Source organism: Saccostrea echinata, unplaced genomic scaffold, assembly GCF_033153115.1.
Source record: "Saccostrea echinata isolate AGI-Se365-2 ecotype Australia unplaced genomic scaffold, CSIRO_AGI_Sech_v1 ptg000054l, whole genome shotgun sequence".
Lineage (NCBI taxonomy): Eukaryota > Metazoa > Mollusca > Bivalvia > Ostreida > Ostreidae > Saccostrea > Saccostrea echinata.
In genome coordinates this window covers 59,515,360-59,537,162 of record NW_026889803.1, presented here as the reverse complement: position 1 = coordinate 59,537,162, position 21,803 = coordinate 59,515,360, and the positions used below count along the sequence as shown (strand labels likewise).

The following is a 21,803-nucleotide window of genomic DNA, read 5'->3' as shown; positions in this document are numbered from 1 at the left end:
TAATTTGAAAATGTTCAAATCATTTTAAAGAAGAATTTAGGAAGATATTTTATGCAAACAATTTATAACAGAAATCAATGAGTTTGCAAGATTTTACTATTAACAAAGTTTTCAGTCTTAGTCGTAAGTTCTTTTGCAAATATAGTCAGTTCTATAGATCTGTGTTAATAATTTAATTCTCGTTGTAACGCGCCATCTGATTCAATGAAAAAAATACTTTATTTAATTAAGTAATGGATTTAACAGCTACCCATTTTATACGGTATAAACTGGGTTGGGACAGTTTACGCTTTATAAACCGCGAAGCATGCCGAGAAAACGCGTCGAACGCTGTGGTAAACACATTTACCTGGAATACGGTTATCGTTACAGGAGTGTGCATATGTCAAGAAAATTACATCCTATTTTACTTTTATTGAAATATGCATCACAAAAATAAAGTGCCCCTCTAGTACTTTGAGTCTGAATATTATGTTTACCAGAGTGGAAGTCGGGTGAAAATACGTATCAATTCAGAAATTCTCAAACCATTTTTAGTCCAGTGTAGAAAAAATGATTCAGTACATATATATTGATTTGGAAGTTTACGTGCAGATCAATATAGGGATTCTTTTTTTTCACTTGGATCTCAGAATATCAGAAAGCTAGTAATCATTCAACCATATGATAAATATTATTAAATATTTGCAAGTCTGAAATTGACACCCTCTCCCCTTTGGAAATGTACCAAAAGTCACTCAGTAATTTTGAAATTTCGGAATCATATACATACTTTAGGATTTCCCATTCCTTTTCAACTCAACTCTGGTCCAAGAAGACTAGTTTCTTTAATATTGTACACGTATCTTCCCAAATCCATAAGACTTTGCACAAAACGATAATTCAAAACTCACACATTGCTTCATCTTTATGTAAAGATTTATGCAAGATAAAAATAAGAAATGATATGAAAGGACAAAAAGCAGAAGAATTATAGTATTTCTCTACATGTAAGCAGATATACAGTCATATTTGAACAAGTCTTTCTGGCATCGTATGATATATTGATATACTCTTTGAGAGTAAAACAAATTTGAAAGTTCACCGAGAATTAATTTTCAAAAACAAGACCGCAATATTTTAGCTTTGCTGTAACTGATATTGATATGTTCTTCAGAGATCATTGCTACATTAGTTTACAATCATCATAAATGCTTTCCACAACATTCATCGACTTGACACAGTCATTATCTATATCCTTTACATTCGTTGACCTAGTCATCGTCGCTATCCTCTACATTCGTTGACTTAGTCGTCATCGCTATCCTCTCCATTCGTTGATTTGACAACCTTAATCCCCTCTACGCTTGCTTCAATGTCCACAATCTCTTTGGAGGTGAAGGTGGCGATAATTTCTCTTCCCCACCAGTAACGTCTGCGGGGGTGAAGGATGACCATCTCCTTGACCTCATCTCCGGGTTTGATAGGATTGCTTATTTAAATAACAAAGATAGCAATTTTATAGACTAATATATACACTTTAGTGCATGGCTGAGCTGCTCAAAATATGTTCTTCCATTTTAGCCATCACAAAACTCATACACAATAGATTCGTCAAAGAGAGAGAGAGAGATTTACACTGCAGTATTTTTTACAATCTCCGTTGTCTTTAATGAGCAGAAAGCCAAAAATTATGTTGACCAATCTCTGGAGACATGATTTAAAGTTACCTGATGGCGATTGTTTTAGGAGTGAGAAGACCAGATGTTACCTGATGGCGATTGTTTAAAGAGTGAGGAGATATCGGATGTTATCTGATGGCGATTGTTTAAGGAGTTAGAAGACCGGATGATACTTGAAGGCGATTGTTTAAGGAGTGAGGAAACCGGAAGTTAACTGATGGCAATTGTTTAAGGAGTGAGGAGACGGAATTTTACCTGGTGGCGATTGTTTTAGTAGTGAGGAAGCCGGATGTTACCTAATGGCGATTGTTTACGGAGTGAGGAAATCGCGGATTTTACCTGATGGAGATTATTTTAGGAGTGAGAAGACCGGAAGTTACCTGATGTCGATTGTTTTAGGAGTGAGAAGACAGGATGTTACCTGATGGCGATTGTATTAGGAGTGAGGAGACCGGATGCTTCTACTGCTATTTCCGCTTGCGTCAGAACGAGTTGTGTAGTGTTCTTGAATACAATAGTAGCCTCTGTATCTTCATAGACAGCTACTGTCTTTGGGACCTAATGAAAAGAAATCGTAAAAACGTGGTTTATTTGAAGAGAAATGATTGCAATCAATAGAAGTATTACAGATTACTGTATGGACACTGGACGAGTACCTGTATAACCAGTTCTGGCTTCTTCAGGACAAAAGTGATTTGTTTTGATTGTAGTCTACCAGTCTCCAAATTCTTCCCAGAAATAAATAACTGGAATCGTCCTTCTGGATTCATTCTGGGCTGATATTCTTTACCGTTCACTTGCATCCTAACTACCTTCTCTAAAAATTAAAAAAAAAATAATTGTACCAGACAAAGAAAACTATAGATAAAGTGTGCAATTTCAGATTTTTTGGCATTTTTTTTTTAAATCAACAAATCATAAAAAAACGTTATCCAGTTAATGGCAATCATTCATTCATTCTTTCTTCCAACATTTTGTTTCTCATACTTTTCAACAAAAACTTAAAACTTTGTATTTGATTTGGAATATACCATCTTTGTCTCCGATGCTTTCCTTGAACGTTTCAGTTTTAACCCGTGTCCCTGACACCCCAGTGTAATAAGCATTAACTAGGGTCAAGGTCAAACTAACTATGCGGGACTGCTTTGTCATGTTTTTGACAGCGACTTTTATTTCTAGGTCGTCCCCTATCATCGTTTCCTCTGGTGGCGTAATTGTGAAATCTAACTCCTTAGGCGTGTCCAGTTTGTAAATGTTCTGCTTCCTCCTCGTGCTGTATCTATTGACAAATTGGGCAACTCTCCTTTCTTCTTCACTTCCTGTTCATTCAAAATAAATTTATTTATAGGTAAATATTGAAATGAAATATTAAAAAGGAAATATTATCCCGTTTTCTTTTTTGCTATTTAAAAAATTATATATTATTGAAAGTGGAAGGCAGTTTTTCCATGCATCATTCCTTCCATCTGGATTTTTTCTGAGGGACTTGCTCACCTTCTGGGTATTTATACATGAGCGTCACATCCTCTCGGTAGGAGGATCCAACCTTTTTCGTGCTGATGAACGAACCCACGGCAAAACGGTTAATTTGACTTACTTCCATGGTACCATCTTTCTTGACCTACAATACAACATAAATATTTTAAATGCAAAAACCCAGAAAATACAACTAGAGGTACTGTGAGCAGGATTGCAAAATAATACTCTCTCCCTGATGAATTTTTTAAAAGCGCCTAGTTGCATTCTTTTTTATTTTGTGACCTTGAACTTGCCAGAATGACCTTGATTACAAAAAAAAAATAGACGCATTCTTAAATTATGACTTTGAACTTGCCAGAATGACCTTGATTACAAAAAAAAAAACACAGACACGTTATTTGGTCACATAACCTGGAGTCAAGGTTATGACACACCCTCAAGTCATAAACAAGCAAGCTTCAAATGATTCTACATTACAAAATTATTGCCCGGACTAGAATTGTATAGTTTTTTTGCCAGTGACCTTGAACTTGCCGGAATGACCTTGACCTAAGGTCAGGATTCATCCCAAGGTCATACACAATCTTTGAACCAAGTATGAGCCTCCAATTATTCTCCATTACAAAGCCCGGACAAGTTTTTTTTTCTGTCAATGACTTGAACTTGCCGGAATGACCCTGTGTCAAGGTAAAGACAAACCTTTGTACCAAGTATTAGCTTCCAATAATTCTTCATTTCAAAGTAGCTCGGGCAAGACAACCAGACAGAGGACAAGGTGATTCCTAGATACCTCCCACATTTCGTTTGCGGGGTGGAAGGGGTATACTTGTAATTAAATATTACCAAATATTGAAATGTTTGCAAACCTACCACCCACTGTACGCGATCTCCATTGACCTCAGCGTATATGAAAGGTATATCGTAGCAGAGGTACACATGTCCCTCTTTTATAGCCTTCAAAGGGGCGGGGCCACACCTCATCACTCCTGTGTACAGAGAATGTATGAATGAAAGCCGTGCAGTATATGAGCAATTTCTTTCACAGTAACAGTAATTACATTTCTGCCTAGAGTAAAAATACTTTATTTATTTTCTGACTGGTATATCTAACATCAAAAGTGAAGCCAAACCTTCGCTAGCCTCCTGGGGCGTTGCATCGTGTGCTTGCCATCCGTCATAACCCTCTGGTAAATCTAACCGTCGAAACCAAGACTCGTTCCATACGTGAAAGTTCCTTAGTTAACCAAAACATTTTTGAATTCTTTAATTTCTTTCTTACAATACTGAATATATTTTTCAACTGATCATTCTCTGAATAGACCACCTTACCAGACAGAATCATTCATATCTTCTATAGGCTCTCCATCTTCATCCCAGTGAGAGTCGATGGTCATGCTACTGTCTGTGTCATGCGCAGAATCAAAGTTTGTCACAGAACGTGTCGGAATCCCAAGACAGCGACAAACTATTAAAAGTAAACAATTCCAGTTTGACTATGCATTCTGTAAATGTTATTACAGTGTGATATAATGGTATAGGGACTTACTTGTTGTGGTGAGTCCGGAGAACACCCAGCATTGACCATACCGGACGGGCTTATTTCCGTTGGTGTGATACTCTCTAATGATCGGGACACTCCCAGTCCACTTCCACGGAACTGTACAGTCCTCGGGGTATTCCGATGTCCACCTACCCTCCAAAACACCATCACTGTCACAGGAATTACACTGAAAGAAACAGCATACCGTACTATTTTATTCTTATTAAGACAGTCCTAATATACGCCCAATGTTAATTACCGGTATATTTACCAGTGATGAGATGCATCTGATGACAGAGATTGGAGAAGTACAGGCCACGTCAGATAGTCCTCCATCCGACAGCAGCTGCAGAGCTACATCAAGCACCGGGTCATCAAACTACAAACAGAGGAAGAACTGCATTAGGAGCGCCATTCAAACCAAGGCGACCTTCTCGCGGGCACTTGGCATTTCATAAAAACACATCCATACTATATGGACAATCTTTTTATAAAAAGAAGTGTTTAAAATGTCAAGTCAATGACAGTGTCTCTACGAAGGCATGTATACTTGTGAAATGCAGGTAGCATGGAATACGTTTAAATGTTTCTAAATTTATAAATGCCAAAACCAAAGTTTCAAAACCTAGGAGTTTACAGAATGTATTTAATTTTTTTAGCAATACAGTTGGTTGAATTTAACAGTAAGTATTCTTTTAGACATTCTGAAAACAAAAGTTTTCTCAGAAAGGGAAGTTTGAATCTTTCAATGTCAAATCTTGCCTGTCCAAAATTCCATGGCCGTCCAAAATAACTTCTACTGGTCCAGATTCTGCCGGTCTCATTCAGTACGTACTCCTCTCTCTCCTCGTCCTTCTCCATGTACACAGTATCCTCTGTAAAGCAATGGAAACTATAGTAAGGATTGTACTAAATAGTCAAACAGGTATATTTCATCCCTCTCCCTTTGGGGTCTGAACCCTTTTGGTAGCTATCATGAAAATCAAAATTTACGTTGAGGGGCCTTTGTTTGTTATAATTTAGTAACTGTATACTCCCAGTACTCTGTTTGTCTCCTAGATGCTTGCAAGCTCGTGGTTATTGATTCTTAAAGACAGTCTGCTGACATATTTAGCAAAGTTTAATATTGTGTTCTACTGGAATGAACACCAGCTGATACCTTTCGCCCAAGCATTGAAGAGAATGATACACGGTTCCTTTTCTTCAAATCTTCTCAGGGATTCTTTGTTATCTTTCAGGTTTGTTTCCACGTAGAACTGGTATCTTCCAATGCTGCTGTCTGAGGCAGATGTTATCCCACACTCTATTACTTTTTCGGTAATACTCTGGACTTCGGCAAACCATGTTCCCGTGACGTCAGATGACCTGGTCGATGGTTTTAAATTCAGTGGTATTCTGATCACTGTCCCTTTGCTCTCCTGAGGGCGGGTTCCTGTGTGAAGGGGATATTTGTTCATCGATTTTGTTCGGTTTTGAATCTCTTAAAACACTAGACTTATACTATAAAAATGCTCAGTTTTATACTGTACATAAGTTGATATGTATCATCCCTTATGTTGACACTTACCGTAGGTAAACTGCAGAATTATGACGTCATGTTCAGGTTTGACCTCCCTATCAAAGATCACACGGATCACAAACACCTGTCCACGGCGTAAGATGTTGCCAGTCTTCTCAAACTCGTGTGTGTGATGGTTCTTTCTGTTCAGCTTTGTTTGATAATCAACAAAGGTAACCTTTAGGGCTCCAGAGGCTGAAAAAGATATTCACAGATAACCGACAATCTTCTCAGTAAATCAATCAGATATTTGGTTTCTTGTGATAATAGGAGCATCCCCTAATTTTGTGCTGATTTAAAAAAAAAAATCCTATGATAAAGAATCAGAATTATTCAAACCGTGATAAATACATATTATACATCATTATGAATTCGTCACAGTGTGAACAATTCTGATTCTAAAAAAAATATTTATATGTTTATCATGTAATACACTAATCGTCATATCTTTATTATCCCTACCTATAATACATAGTGGATTACAAGCATTTTGGAATTTACAATGTAGTGTGTCCATACATATCCATGAGGTTGAATGTCCATTGATTGGATTTGGAGTGTGATTGGGCCAAAGTGGGTGAAGCTTAGAGTGGTATGATAAGGAGGCCCCTTTAGGGTTGAGAGTGTGTGAGTGGATAAACTGTTTTACTAGTTTAATATTAGGTATTCAAACTAACTCACTCTACTTGGACAGAAAGGAGAAAGGATATTATGACATACAGTAACTCATATTAACCTAACGGGGACAGTATGATTGTAAAAGTTATTTACTTATTTAGTAAAAGAATGAATACGTCATTAATTGAATTCTTTTCCCTTTTTGCCACAAGCATGACATTCAACAGATATTTGCTTGCCGGCTATTCTGATCAGTTTTAGAAGTACCAGGTGGCTTCATATAAAATTGGTACATGTATCTTGATTATCAGTTTTTAAGAAGTGGCGGTTTATGTATATTTGTATAACTCCTGGACAGTCCTGGTGTATCTTCAGAACAAATGTCTCACTCAGGGCTACACTTATGTCCCTATTAAATAATCCGAAGGTTTAAGGTCAAGGTCATAGAGAAAATTAAAATAACCATTTTTTTTCACAGTAGCCAAGTAAAGGAAGTGTCGTTGTCATGTCACATGATATCGCTAAAATGTACGCAACAAATGCATTTAACTTCATCGCAGTCAGTGTATTACTAAAGAAAATAAGGACAATTATTATTTGTTGCAACCACTATTGAAATAACGACCACTATTGAAATAATTATTTCAATAGTGGTTGAAAGTGCATTTCAAAACAAAACACAGGTTACAACCACTAATGAAATAACGTTCACTATTGAAACAATGATTTCAATAGAGGATTTGAATGGATTTCAAAACTAAAACCAGGTTGCTACCACTACTGAAATAATTATTTCGATAGTGAACTTTAGTTCAATGCACTCTCAGTCTCTCAACCACTATTGAAATAATTATTTCAATAATGGTCGTTATTTTAATAGTGGTTGTAATAATGCATAGAATAATTAATGGTTCTGCACCTGATTATTTGTATGAATTGATTCAACCTTTTTTCCCAGTTCAACATACATACAACCTAAGGTCTGGATATGATAATTTGCGTATACCAATTTGTAAAATAATGTCTTACTATAATAGTTTTATTCCCTCAATATAAAACTTTGGAACAGTCTTAGTGAGGATATCAAAAACTCTTCATCATTATCTATCTTTAAATCAAAGCTTAAAAGTTGGGAAGGAACTTACAAACCATGTAGATACTTTAACTTTGGTAATAGAAAAGAAAATATCTTACATTGTCAGTTGCGAAACAATGCCAGCAATCTAAATGCCCATTTAAAAAGTAATTTTGTTATCAGATGTTCAATTATGTGAAAAGTGTGGCTTTTATACTGAGGATACTGAACATTATCTTATCAAATGTCCTTCATATACTGTTGAAAGAAATTTACTGGTAAAAAAATCAAATGATATTGATGTTATTATAATTTTTTATCTTGACACTTCGTTAAGAGGAAAATGTCAATATTCCTATCATAAGAACTGTGAAATTTTTTCATATGTACATGAATTTATTAAATCTACTAAGAGACTAAACTAAGTATATTGTAATATTAAATATTATATTAAATGTACAGTATTTACAATACATATCTCAAAGCTGGAATATTATTATCACGTACAAGTATTATAATTATTATTGTCTTTACCTTATATTTTAGAACTGTCAGCAAGAAAAAAATATGAAAAATCTGTTAACATTGTAAAAATAGCAGCGACGATAGCGAGGGAAACGCGGCGAAGACGAAGAAAGTCGCCATCACAATACAATTTGATTTGTCATCTTATCACATGTATAAACTTATTCGATTCACACATTTAATATTATATAACTTTGTTATTCTTCGTTTTTAGCATAACATTAATTTACATATGTTTTGTAAAGGATGGCGGTCTTGCAAAATAATTTTCCGATCACGAAACATTGCCGTAATCAGAGCAACAGATTCTAAATGTTTGGAATAAAAAACGAAAATATCTCAAAAGCCTTATACCTTAGAACCAGTAAATGTTTCTATAGTTAATAAAAAGCATGTTAGGAATTTTTTTCAGCATTTTTTGTAATTAAGCTGCATTTGTCGTTGATAACTCCGTAAATAGTGTGCATACTCTCACACTGAATTGTCGCCTATGACGTCAGAGCAGTATTTCGCCGAAATCCGACTGAAACATGCATATTGCCGTATTTGAATTTCAACTCTCAATATCTCTTAAAATATGCTTTCATCAACGTTTTTTGTATTCAGTATTTTAATAAACAAGGTTGTAGATAATATTTTTCATAAAATTACGATTTTTGAAAGATCATGCGATAAGTCCTTTAACCTATTACACAAGGAGAGGGTATGTATAGGCTTTGCCTGTTTCCCGATCCTTATTGATTTATTCAATAAAATATTCTAAATTAATAATGCATGCATCTACTATTGAAACAACGACCACTACTGAAAAAATTATTTCAATAGTGGATATCATTTCCATAGCAGTTTTATAAGTGTAACCTCGAGCTCTATTGATAAAACAACCTCTATTGTTATAACGCTTATAAATACTAAGTTTCCCCGAAAGGTTGTTTTTAATGTCTTGATGAGTACGTAGAAACGTTGGATTTACTATCCATATTTGTAGTATAGGCAAGCCCATGATTGATTAAAAATAACAATATTTTCATCAGAAAGGTTGTACATATAGATACCAGTCTTCTTTCTTCTTTTAAATTGTTACCTATTGTCAATTTTCTACAAGACCGTTTCTAAGACTTCAAAGAACCTTGAGTCATACTGGGATGCATAAAATGAAAATTGTTGCACAAAAAGATTTCAATTACAAGCTTAATTTTGAGCCTTTTTAAATTAAAGAATAATTTTTAGAGTTATCCTTCCTCGCTGAGGATTGGATTTTCTTAAATCAAAAATGTCCATGTATTAATAGTAATTTCTAGAAAAGAAAGTAAAACATGAAATTACATATCATATTTTAAACTCAATAAATTACTTAATTATGTTGGAAAACATAATGGACAATTAATCCTTATATTTTTTTTCAATAGTTTGGTTATTTCAATAAGGCTTGCAATGTGGTTTTGGTAATGGAATCCTTATCAGCAACTTTTAAAGTAATCATTTTAATCACTATTGAAATCATTACTTCAATTACTATTGAAATCTTTATTTCAATAGTGAACGTTTTTTCAATAGTGGTTGCAACCTCTGTTTGGTTTTGAAATGCACTTTCAACTAGTCACTATTATTATTTCAATAGTGAACGTTATTTCAATATTGGTTGCAACAACGCAATTATACCAAACAATAATTTCCTATAGGAAAAATTCTGAAGCCAAAAAATATTCTATATGGTTTTACAAAAAGAAGAGAATGCGTGTGCAGTTTCTGCTTGGGGAGGGGGTGGGGTTGAACTCAAAGACCTTGTCTTGGTCTATCAAATTTTGTGAATGAGACTTACAGGCTAACCAACCAAAGCCATGCAATCCACAGTAAGTTACTGACTTTTAAAACTCTACGTATGATATGACGCTGAGTAAGTGGACTTGAAATATTTTCACAAAGGACATAAATGATAGGTCATAAAATGTCCACTGGGTCCTTTCTTCATGTTTTTGATAACCGAGAAATCTATATGTTTACTCCGACTCGGAAGGTATACTTTTGATAAAATGGAGAACCACCCGTTTGGAAATATATGTTATAGTATGCTTTCTTTGATAATTTCATGCCATTTCCAATATTTATGACATCTTAGCATCTTGTAAGGACTTTGCAACAAGTATATACCGGTATACATTACATATATATTTGTGATATATCAAGATAAATCCTTATATGTATATCCTGATGGGTATACTACTATACGTATTCATGCTTAAAAACCACAAAGTCAAGGTGCGTCACGTACTGGGGAAAGTTTGTCGGTTCAAGGACATCAGTTCTATATACTCACATACATATGTCTGTCGGTTTAAGGACATCCGTTCTATAAACTCACGTTTGTCTGTCTGTTTAAGGACTTCAGTTCGTTTGTCTGTCGGTTAAAGGACATCAGTTTTATCTACTCACGTTTGTCTGTCGGTTTAAGGATCGTACTCCTGGACCTCAGTTCCTCATCAGATAGGGTATTTATCCTCCCCTCTTCCTGCTCTCCCAGAGCTTTCCTAGCTCGGCTCCTGTCCATAATTAAATGACGAACACTTTAATACCACATAGTCCCTTCTCTTCCTCATGTGATGTTTGTTGTTTATAACATAGAGTGCATAGAATGTTCTTCTTTGTTGCTTATTTAAAATAAATTTGTTTTTGTGAAAAACTTATGTCACAGTGCAACATGATACCCGGTGTTACGTGTGTGTATAACAGCCATTATATATAAATCTTCCGGAGATGTAACAGGTTATTGTTTATAAATGTGATGATCAGTTTATTTGAGAAGGATTATAAAGAAGTTAATTCAAATGATTAAGGAGTGTGGAAAGCTTGTCCCATTTAAATTTACAATTTCTTAATCCTTGACCCAAAATAACCACTAGGTACATTTAAAAGCCTACATTTTAGACACCATTTTACTATCCCTTAACCGATTTCCAACAGATGTATTTTTAAAGGAGGTATATTTATGTCGGCAGTTCCGATTGATATCATAATGGCAACTCTTTAGAAAATTTCTTACATTTAACATAATAGATTCCTAACATAATTTCTTAAAAGGTTTTCAAAATATATTAATTTTACACATACAGTCGTAACCCCCCCCCCCCCCCCCCCAATGGCGAGGCCTTGAGTCCCTGACAGAAGTAAGGCGTGCGGAATTTAACAGTAAAAGAAATAAAGACCATGCATAAACTTCCTTGGTTTGTTTTCAACGAGAGGAGGAATGTGACTTATAATTAACTCACTCGCAGTGGTTTTTAACCTATGAATTCAATGCATGCAAATGGGCAATGGAAGACACGTAAAACATCTATAGATTGTGTAACAGGCACTAATTAAGCATTTAAAGAACTTTTTGTCGGATAAAATTCCATGATGAAAGCTTACTAGCAAACAGTCTGCAGAAATGCAAAAATGGTAAGGAGAAAATACTGTCAAACACATGTATATTTTTTCATTGTGACTGATATCATATTAACAGATTTAAGATCTATAAACGTTGAAATATTAATCAAGCATGTAAAATACATTAATGCCAATATTTTCCGGAAAAGTAAAGAACAAAAACTCTTAGAATAAACTTAGTGCCTAAAAATCATAAATCCTATGAGGAACTTAACTCGTTTTCCACAACTTTTCAAGACCAGTGGAAGTTCTTCCATGGCCTGTATGAAGCAGGCAGGATTTTATTGTGACATACCTTTTGGTGACTTCGGTATCGTCATCTATGGATCTGAAAGCGAGGCTTCGGACCCCGGAGAACAGAGCAGATAACACGCCCCACATGTTGACAGTGCCAACTACTGAATATACTGAAGAAGTTCGGATATTAAAGATCAACCGGTTCTGTTAAATGGAACTCAACATTTACTTTATTTATAACTTGTGGCGATATTTAAGTTAATCCCGTGTCGAAATATTGAGAAATATTAGAAGACGGCCAAATGTCGCACTCCAATCAATTTTGTGCATCGCATTTGAAAGAAATGCAGTACGTTATTATATGAATCTGAAAAACCCGTCTGCACCTTACAAAATCGTGCTGTTGTAATTGTTGTGTAATTGTTATCAGTGAGAATGGTATACATCCAGTGTATGACAGATTTTATAATAGGAAAGGCATGTCAGTATCGGATATTGCAGAAAACAGAATAGCGAATGCCAGAATGGAGATAATTTGAGCTAAAAAGCTGTTATTCCTATATAGGAGCTAGATTAAATGGCTTTGGAATTATGTATTACTGCAAGTAATTCTTTTCTTCTACTTTTTCGTGGTAAAGAAAGAAATGTAAGCAGTGTCAAAAATTTGAGTAGCGTGATTTAAGATATCATACAAATCTTTCAGAATCATCAATTTAAAAAGAAAATGGAAAGGAAAAAACAGACTTCAAGGCTCTCCTATAAATGAGAGAGAGAAAGAGAGAGAGATTTCTTGTAAAACCTACTCTGTTTAGCGAATGTTATATTTTTCCTTCATATTTCATACTCTAATCGATACACAATACTCTAACTTAACCTACAATATATATCAGCTGTATATAGTCAATACAGTTTGTATGTAAACTTACATTTCATCTAATTAAACCAACAACAGCTACTAGACAGGAGTAAATCCTTATATAATCTGATACAGATGAGGATTAAGTCTGTATAATTCATGTATACATAGCATCCGACTTTACTTGACAAACTACTATATGTTTATGTTATTGTATCAGGAGGCGGAACTGTTTTGGGTGATATGAAAATCTCAAACGTTTCGCCTTTCAGTGAAGCTATATGTTTGTAAATATGGAACAGACCTGTATATTTTTCAATAAGTTTTAAATCACAAGAATCAAAAAAGATTTCTTTTTCAAAGATCAAATAAAATTTATCTCATGATTTATAAAACAAATCATATTTTAAGGATCCATGAATCAATCGGTATATATTCTGAGAGTATTCCTGTCCTCTTACTTCCGGTCCCAGTAAATCCTCACAACGCATACACATTTATGTCATAGATACAATACTGAGACCTATGAAAGTGAGAATTTTAATAATTCACGATGTAGAAGCACTGAAGATTAGTAATAAAACTACAAGGTGAAGGATGAAATTAATATCCTCATTAAATACATGTACATCCAGAATTTAGTTAAAGCATAATAACCAGGAAAATGTCTATGAAATTTAATGAAAAATGTCCTGTTCTTTCTATTTTTTTATGCAACCATTTAAATAAAATACATGAAAATTCAAGCAGACCAGACGATTTTTAAACCCAATATTTAATTTTTTAAAAAAATATTTACATAATAAAAAAAAAAAAAAAACAACTGACCACACTTCCCAGTATGCTTCGGTTAATAATAGTTCCACAAAACAAAATGCATTTGTGAAACACTGATGCCCCCGTATGGAAGCTCGAGGCCAAGGTTTAAATTTTTCAAATATAGGCCATACTCTAAGGTCAAGGGTAAAAAATGTTGGTAGAAAAAGAAAGGTCTTGTCACAAGGAATACAGATGTAAAATATGAAAGCCTCAGCACCAACCATTTAGGAAATTTGGCCAAAGTTAATGTTTAACAAAAGTAGGTCATACTTCAAGGTCAAGGTCTTGAGGTCAAAAATATTGGTACCCAAAGAAAGGTCTGGCCACAAGGAATACAAGTGAAATATAGAAGCCCTAACAGCAACCGTTCATATGTTATGACCAAGGTTAAAGTTTTTCTAAAGTAGGTCAAGCTCCAAGGTCAAGGTAAAAAATATTGATACCCCCCAAAAAAGGTCTGGTCACAAGGAATAAAGATGTGAAATATGAAGCCTTAGCACCAACTGTTCAATAGTTATAGGCAAGGTTAAAGTTTTTTTTAATGTAGATCATACTGCAAGGAGATCAAAAACATTAGTACCCAAAGAAAGGTCTGGTCACAAAGATAAGAAAGCCCTGGAGCAAAAGTTTAAAAGTTATGGCCAGGGTTAAAGTTTTTCAAAAGTAGGTCAAACTCCAAAGTAAAACATGTTGGTACCCAAAGTAAAGTCTGGTCAAATGGAATATACACGTGAAATAAAAGAGTCCTGTCACCAACAGTTCAAACGTTATGGCCAAGGTTAAAGTTTGGTAAAATTTTGCAAAAGTGGGTCAAACTCCAAGGTCAAGGTTAAGAGGTCAAATATCTTGGTACCAGAAGATGTGAAATATGAAAGTCCTATCACCAAATTTAATGTTCAAAGTTATGGACAAGGTTAAAGTTTTTGATCTTTTTGATGAAAATTGATCAACATCTCTGCTATGAACAGTAGTGAACTAAAAATTGATCTACAAATCTGCTATGAACAGCATTAACCAAAAATTGATCTACAACTCTGCTATGAACAACATTTACCAAAAATTGATCTAAAACTCTGCTTTGAACAGCATTGTACCAAAAATTGATCTACAACACTGCTATGAACAGCATTTACCAAAAATTGATCTACAACACTGCTATGAACAGCAGAATGAACACTAAAAATTGATCTCAATTCTGCTATGAACAGCATTGTACCAAAACCTGATCTATAACTCTGCTAAGAACAGCATTGTACCAAAATTGATCTACAACTCTGCTATGAACAGTATTGTACCAAAAATTGATCTACAACTCTGCTATATCTATGAACAGCATTGTACCAAAAATTGATCTACAACACTGCTATGAACAGCAGAATGAACACCAAAATCGATCTACAACACTGCTATAAATAGTAAATCCCTCATATAATCTAGAGGATACCATCCCTAATCTTCTCATACATGTACATGTTATTCTTCCGGCGGGAGACAAAATCTCTCGATATTTCAATCCCCTTCCGCCCCTCCCGATTAGTTTTTAAATCTTCCGTGTTTTGAAAAACTTCATATTAAATATTATTTGACTTAATTGTTATCACGTTTCATATAATTACTCGGTGTGAAAAGAACATATATGATTTGGTGTTAAAAAAAAACAAACTATGTTTTACTTTAAATTCTAACTAGTTGATATGTCAGTACCAAATCAGGACCAAATTTTATTCTATTTTATTAGTGCTGTTATTTCTTAATTTAAAGACCTTGATTATATATTGAATACCAAATTTCACTTCAGTTGATGGAAAAGCTTTATTATATATTTTTTAAACCAGAAAACAATTTCTTAAGGCAATATTTTTAAAGTATTAAACTGTAAGAGGGTAAAGTGTTCCAATTCTTCAAAACCTTTCTTTGACACTGATAACATAGAGGTTTTAAGGTGATTTTTCCTAAGGTTAGCAAGGCTAGGGAGTATAGGATAGTCTTTTCGATTTGAAAAAAATATGTCGATAAAAAATCCCCCGTTTTTAGAATAAACTCCAGCTGAAAAATCATAGCAGAGTTGTAGATCAATTTTTGTTTGGAAGAAATTTAAGGCTCTCTCTGAGTCTCTCTCCTGCTTTCTTGTAATATACAATGTAGCAGTGTAAATTCATCGGGCCTAAAGGACACAAAATTTTAGCTAAAAATAAATGAACCCTCAAAATAATCAAACCCCCTACCTTAAGTTGTATCTATGCCTTTTGGGGGGATTTTCAACGCCCTCATCGCTTTCTCTGCCTCTTCGTGGCATGTTTACTGTAAAGAAATATAAATACCAATCATGAAGCGCGGGAAAGCACCCTGACCATTTAAACCTTGACAAAAGGCCTACTTAAATGTTTAATCTTTTGTAAAAATACCGGAAAAAAAATCTGGGTAGAATACAGATTTTTATCACTGATGCAAAACCATGTCATATATCCGTAGCATTATTCATGAACAAAAGTGCTACCCCGTGAGAAAGAGGTGGTGTTTTCCTCTGATAAATAATTTCTATCAAATAATTTATATAATTTATTCACTGTACATCGTTTACGATTGCCGATTATAAACAGCGGATACTTGTTCTGATCTTACTTAGCCTTATGTCAGTGGTTTATGTAAGCGTACCGGATTAGTCAGGTGGATTTAAAGATCATCACAACACAAGGTTCTTAACTAAAGAAATAATCATGATAATGTCAATTAGAGAGAAAAAAAAAGAACTGAAACATTTTTCTTTTACTTAAAATCAAGAACATAACTTCTGTATTAATGGCATTAAAACATGAATGAAAGTTAACTCACGGACAGAAAGCGACCTCGAAACACCAGCTCTCAGTATTTTGGTTACAGCAGTAGGTAAACAGATCACGATGGTGTGAACAAGATACCATGATTAACAGAATTCATGTTTGTGTAGCGCCTTTGGGGAGGGTTACGGTATAATTCTCAATGCTTATATTGTTCTGTATCAATAGACAGCTCATGGAAATACTTGAGAATCCTTAACAACCTTTTCACAAAAATTACACTCTTTTTTGTGTCGCCTGCAGAGCAGAGCGGCACTAAGGGATCACGTTACCTGGCGTCTGTCTAGCTGTCCTTCTGTCTGTCTAGCTGTCCGTCTGTCACATCCCATATCTCAAGAACTGTAAGAGGTATGGATTTGATATTTTGCACATATATATTGCTTGGCACTAAGACTTTTGTTAATTACCATGGTTACTGACCTCGTGACCTTTGACCTACTTTTCAATATAGCTCATATAGTGTCAATATACAGCATATTTTTGACATTTAAGAGGTAGGTCTATGCTATTTAGCATGTGCACTGTTTGTCATAAGAAAATATGCAAAAATACCAGCATTACAATCCACTTGACCTTGATCTTTGACCTACTTTGCAAAAAAAATCACGGGCAGTTAAATTAAACTTATGACTTTTGAATTTTGAGAGGCATGGTTTAGATAATTAGCATTTATACATGTATATGAACCCATGATAGTGTACCTTGAAACCGTATGATGTTTAGTTACCACACAAACTTATATTTTTAATATAAATATATTAAAAATAGTATTGTAATAAAAATACTATGAAAATACATCGGGATAGGTTTTCCATTTCAGTAAAGACAGACTGAAATCTCTTTTGAATGATTTTATGGAAACAATACAAAAGCCTATAAGGATCAATCTATGGAGAAAAAAATTTAAAAGGCGTTATAACGCCTTTCATAACGCCTTTCAAAAAGGCGTAATAACGCGAAAAAAGGTGTTATAACGCCTTTTAAAAGGGCGTAATAACGCGAAAAAAGGCGTTATTACGCCTTTCTAAAAGGCGTTATTACGCTTTTTCAAAAGGCGTTATTACGCCTTTCCAAAAGGCGTTATTACACTTTTCAAAAGGGTGTAATTACGCTTTCTAAAAGGCGTTATTATGCTCTTCAAAAAGGCGTAATTACGCCTTTCTAAAAGGCGTTTTTACGCCTTTCAAAAAGGCGTAATTACGCTTTTCTAAAAGCCTTTCTAAATGGCGTTATTACGCCTTTCAAAAAGGCGTTATTACGCCTTTCAAAAAGGCATTATTACGCCTTTTTCAAAAGGCTTTATTACGCCTTTCAAAAGGGCGTTATTACGCTTTTTTAAAAGGCGTTATTAGGCCTTTCAAGAAGGCGTAATTACCTTTATTACCCCGGGGCTGCTGACATCTTATCCTCGGGACATGAATTTTGCAATTAAATATAGGGCTAATTTAGTCCTTCTCTGATGCCAGACACCTCTACCAAGGGTCATGGATTTCACAAATTTGGTTGAAGGCTATTTGCTCATTATACCCATGCAAATAGTTTTCCTGAATTTTTCCCAGAGGAGGGGAAAACATTTCTTTGACATGAATTTTTAATACATGGCCAGCAAAGCCCCAAGCTGCATATGCCTATATCCTTGATTTTCACAATTAGAGTGTTGACTTCTCGTAATACGCATGCAAACAGTTGTCTGCGAGATGTGCAGGAATATAGAAAATACTTTTAAATATTGCATAAATAAAGATGGCTTTGATTCAATCTTTCATATATTTATTAATATAAAATAACGCCTTTCCATTTTTGGACATAACGCCCTTTCAAACAGGCCCCCACCCCACTTTTTGGGAGAATAGTCTTGCTTATAGTTTAAAAATATGAAAATTCATTTATTGGTTGCTTGGTCCTGAACATTTTGTTGCAGTATGGTTAAACTCTGGCAAATACCGCGGTAATTGCATTTAAAAAAAAGATCCCCCTCGAGTGTAGGCAGATTATTCTTATTTTTTTTTTTTGGGGGGGGGGTGTTCTTGTTTTTTGTTTGCTTGTCAATTTTTTGAGAGGCTGCCCCCCTCCCCCTCAAAAGCACGGCCCTGTCAAAGGCATAATAATGGTTCTTCAAAAGGCATAATAACGCCTTTTGGAAAGGCGTAATAACGCCTTTTAATTTTTTTTTCTCTCTCCACAGATTGATCCTAATAGGCTTTCGTAGAAACAGGTTTAGCTCATGAAAACGTAATTTGAAACTGTATGATATTCTGTTACACACAAAGTAATATTTAAATACCATAAAAATACATCGATATCGGTATTCCACAAATGACAATTGTAGTAGTCAGACTGAAATCTCTTTTGGAGGATTGTTGGGAACACGTATTAATAAAATGACAAATATTTCTAATAATTTTAATTTAACACCAAAAAAACAAAACAAAACAAAAAAAAACAAAAAAACAAAAACAAAAACAAAAACAAAACAAAAAACAAAACAAAGAAACAAAAACTACCCCCCCCCCTAAAATCCATTTCCTAAACGTGAAAAAATCCTATTTCGTGGTGATGATGGTGGGGTCCACTTTTCCAGGGGGGGGGGGGGTCCAAAGTCCTTCTTTATTTGCTTTAGTATATACTTTTAATAACTCTGCAAATTCCAGTGGTGGGGTGGACCCACCGACCCCCATCTAGATCCGCGCATGCCAAAAGCTGATAGTGAGAGTAGGTGTCCTAGATGTAATAGGGACCATTCAGGAGGATGCAGGTCAGAGTTATCAAGGTCTATCGCAGAATAGCTTAAAAATACATGTAACTTTGACGCCAAAACTGCGAGTTTATTCCTTTTTCTTTAAAAGATTTTGTTAAGATCTTGAACATATTGAAAAACTACCCTTTCCTTTTCGATAAAATAAAAGCTTTTTTTTTGTTTTGTTTTTATCCCCCCCCTCCTCCTTAAAAAAATTAAGCGACCCAACTTATTAGACATTGCCCCCCCCCCCCCACCGCCACCCTGCCCTTAATCCCATAATTATATGCATCTTCAAGTAACAAATATACTAAAGTATCCCTAACTGACTGTCTTAAAAAAAGAAGTAAAAAAGACTAAATTTATTCCCTGAACATTACATTCATTTCGAGGATGACAGAGAGAGAAGGAACCTTAGTATATTAACTGTGGAAAGAATATAAAGTCAGTTAGAATACACACAATGAAAACAATCAATCAAACAAACAAATAAAAACCAACAAAAACAAAATTACAACACACACACAATGATACATGAAATATTTATTCCTAGGTAAAAAAAAAAAAACTGTCAAGTTAAAAAAAAAATTAGAAAAAAAAGACAAAACAAGGGGCGCATGGGACACCAGGCTCATGAGTCACTATAGTCCTATTCTTCTTCATTGGCAGATTTCAACCCCATTATATATTTTTTGGTAAAATTGTTATCGCCAATTGTCCCAACCCTATCCCTGGGGGTCATGATTTGAACAAACTTGAATACACTACCTGAGGATGCTTCCATAACATATGTATGTAAATATGCCTAATCTTGGCTTTGATGTTTTAGAGAAGATGACTTATGAAATCTTCTCCAGGTTATAACTAGTAAAACTTTGATTGCCCATTGTGTTGAATCTACACTACCTCAGGATGCTTCCATATGAATATTCTTAATCATGACTTTGTTGTTCTTATGAAATTTTTTAAAGATGTTTTCCTATATATTCCTATGTAAAACTTTGATTGCCATTGCGGCCCACCCTACCCCTGGCGGTCATGTTTGAATAAACTTGAATCAACACTATGTAATGAAAATCTCACATGAATTTCATCTTTTCTGGCCCATTGGTGATTGAGAAGACGTTTTTTTTTATGTCATTAAATTTTCTCTTATTCTTAATTATTTTCCCTTGAAGGAAGGCCCCTAATTTATACCAACCTGAATCCCCTTGACCCAAGGAGCTTTATGTCAAAGTTTGAAATGGGCCAGTATTCTTGAGAAGAAGTTGAAAATGTGAAAAGTGGATGATTGTGTTGTGTTTTATGGTGGCATATTTCCGCCCCTTGTGTGCAAGTTATTTTTCTATCAAATATGTCGACATGCAAAATAAATATGTTGACATGCAAGATAGTTATGTCAACATGCAACATAAAGATGTTGACATGCAAGAAAATTGCAATCGAATAAAAATTATAAAAAATCTTCAAAAATCTCAAATATCGCCCACATGTGACATCCAACATGCTAGATGCTACTTATTCATGTTAACATGCAACTTATTTATGTTGACATGCAACATATTTATGTCGACATGCAACATATTTATGTCGACATGTAACATATTTATGTCGACATGCAACTTATTTATGTTGAAATGCAACATATTTATGTCGACATGCAACTTATTTATGTTGAAATGCAACATATTTATGTTGACATGCAACTTAGTTATGTTGACATGCAAGATAAATATGTTGACATGCAACTTATTGCATGTCAACATATTTATCTCGCATGTCAACATAACTAAGTTGCATGTTAACAAATTTATCTCGCATGTCAACATAACTAAGTTGCATGTTGACATAACCAAGTTGCATGTCGACATAACTAAGTTATTGACATAAATAAGTTGAATGTCGACATAAATGAGTAACATGTTAACATATCTAAGTTGCATGTTGACATAAATAACTTGCATGCCAACATATTTATCTCGCATTTTCACATAAATAACTTGCATGTCGACATAAATAAGTAGCATCTAGCATGTTGGAAGTCATATGTGGGCTATATTTGAGATTTTTTTTTATAGATCTTTTATAATTCTTATTTGATTGCAATTTTCTTGCATGTCAACATCTTTATGTTGCATGTTGACATAACTATCTTGCATGTCAACATATTTATCTTGCATGTTGACATATTTGACAGAAAAATAACTTGCACGCATGGGGCGGAAATATGCCACCATAGTGTTTGATGAAACTAGAAAGTGTACAATAAATTCAAAGGTATCCATATACTCCTAAAATAATGCTCTCTTCCGTAAGCATATGCTCTCCGGCGAAATATATCCAGAAATTGAGAAACCGGACAAAAACATACCTTGACCCCCTTTCTATCGCTTCGAAAGCATACACCCAATGCACAAAATAGTCTACACCCCGTA

General features: G+C 34.5%; 1 protein-coding gene across 2 annotated transcripts; it reads right to left on the bottom strand.

Annotated features, from left to right (window-relative positions):
- Positions 1–889: 889 nt before the first annotated feature.
- LOC133172188 (protein-glutamine gamma-glutamyltransferase K-like) lies at positions 890–16,304 on the bottom strand. 2 transcript variants are annotated; one of them, XM_061307033.1, is made up of 16 exons: positions 16,292–16,304; positions 16,020–16,095; positions 10,890–10,996; positions 6,248–6,433; positions 5,840–6,112; positions 5,443–5,555; positions 4,952–5,059; positions 4,687–4,867; positions 4,470–4,605; positions 4,271–4,374; positions 4,011–4,126; positions 3,156–3,282; positions 2,693–2,980; positions 2,318–2,478; positions 2,083–2,219; positions 890–1,471 (listed from the first exon to the last, which is right to left on the bottom strand). In XM_061307033.1, the coding sequence occupies exons 2-16, from the start codon at positions 16,088–16,090 to the stop codon at positions 1,288–1,290; spliced, it is 2,292 nt and encodes a 763-aa protein (XP_061163017.1). In that variant the 5' UTR covers positions 16,091–16,095; positions 16,292–16,304; the 3' UTR covers positions 890–1,287. The 2 variants fall into 2 exon arrangements, with proteins under 2 accessions (XP_061163017.1, XP_061163016.1); XM_061307032.1 differs by lacking the exons at positions 16,020–16,095; positions 16,292–16,304 and adding an exon at positions 12,178–12,278.
- Between the last annotated feature and the right edge of the window lie 5,499 nt (positions 16,305–21,803).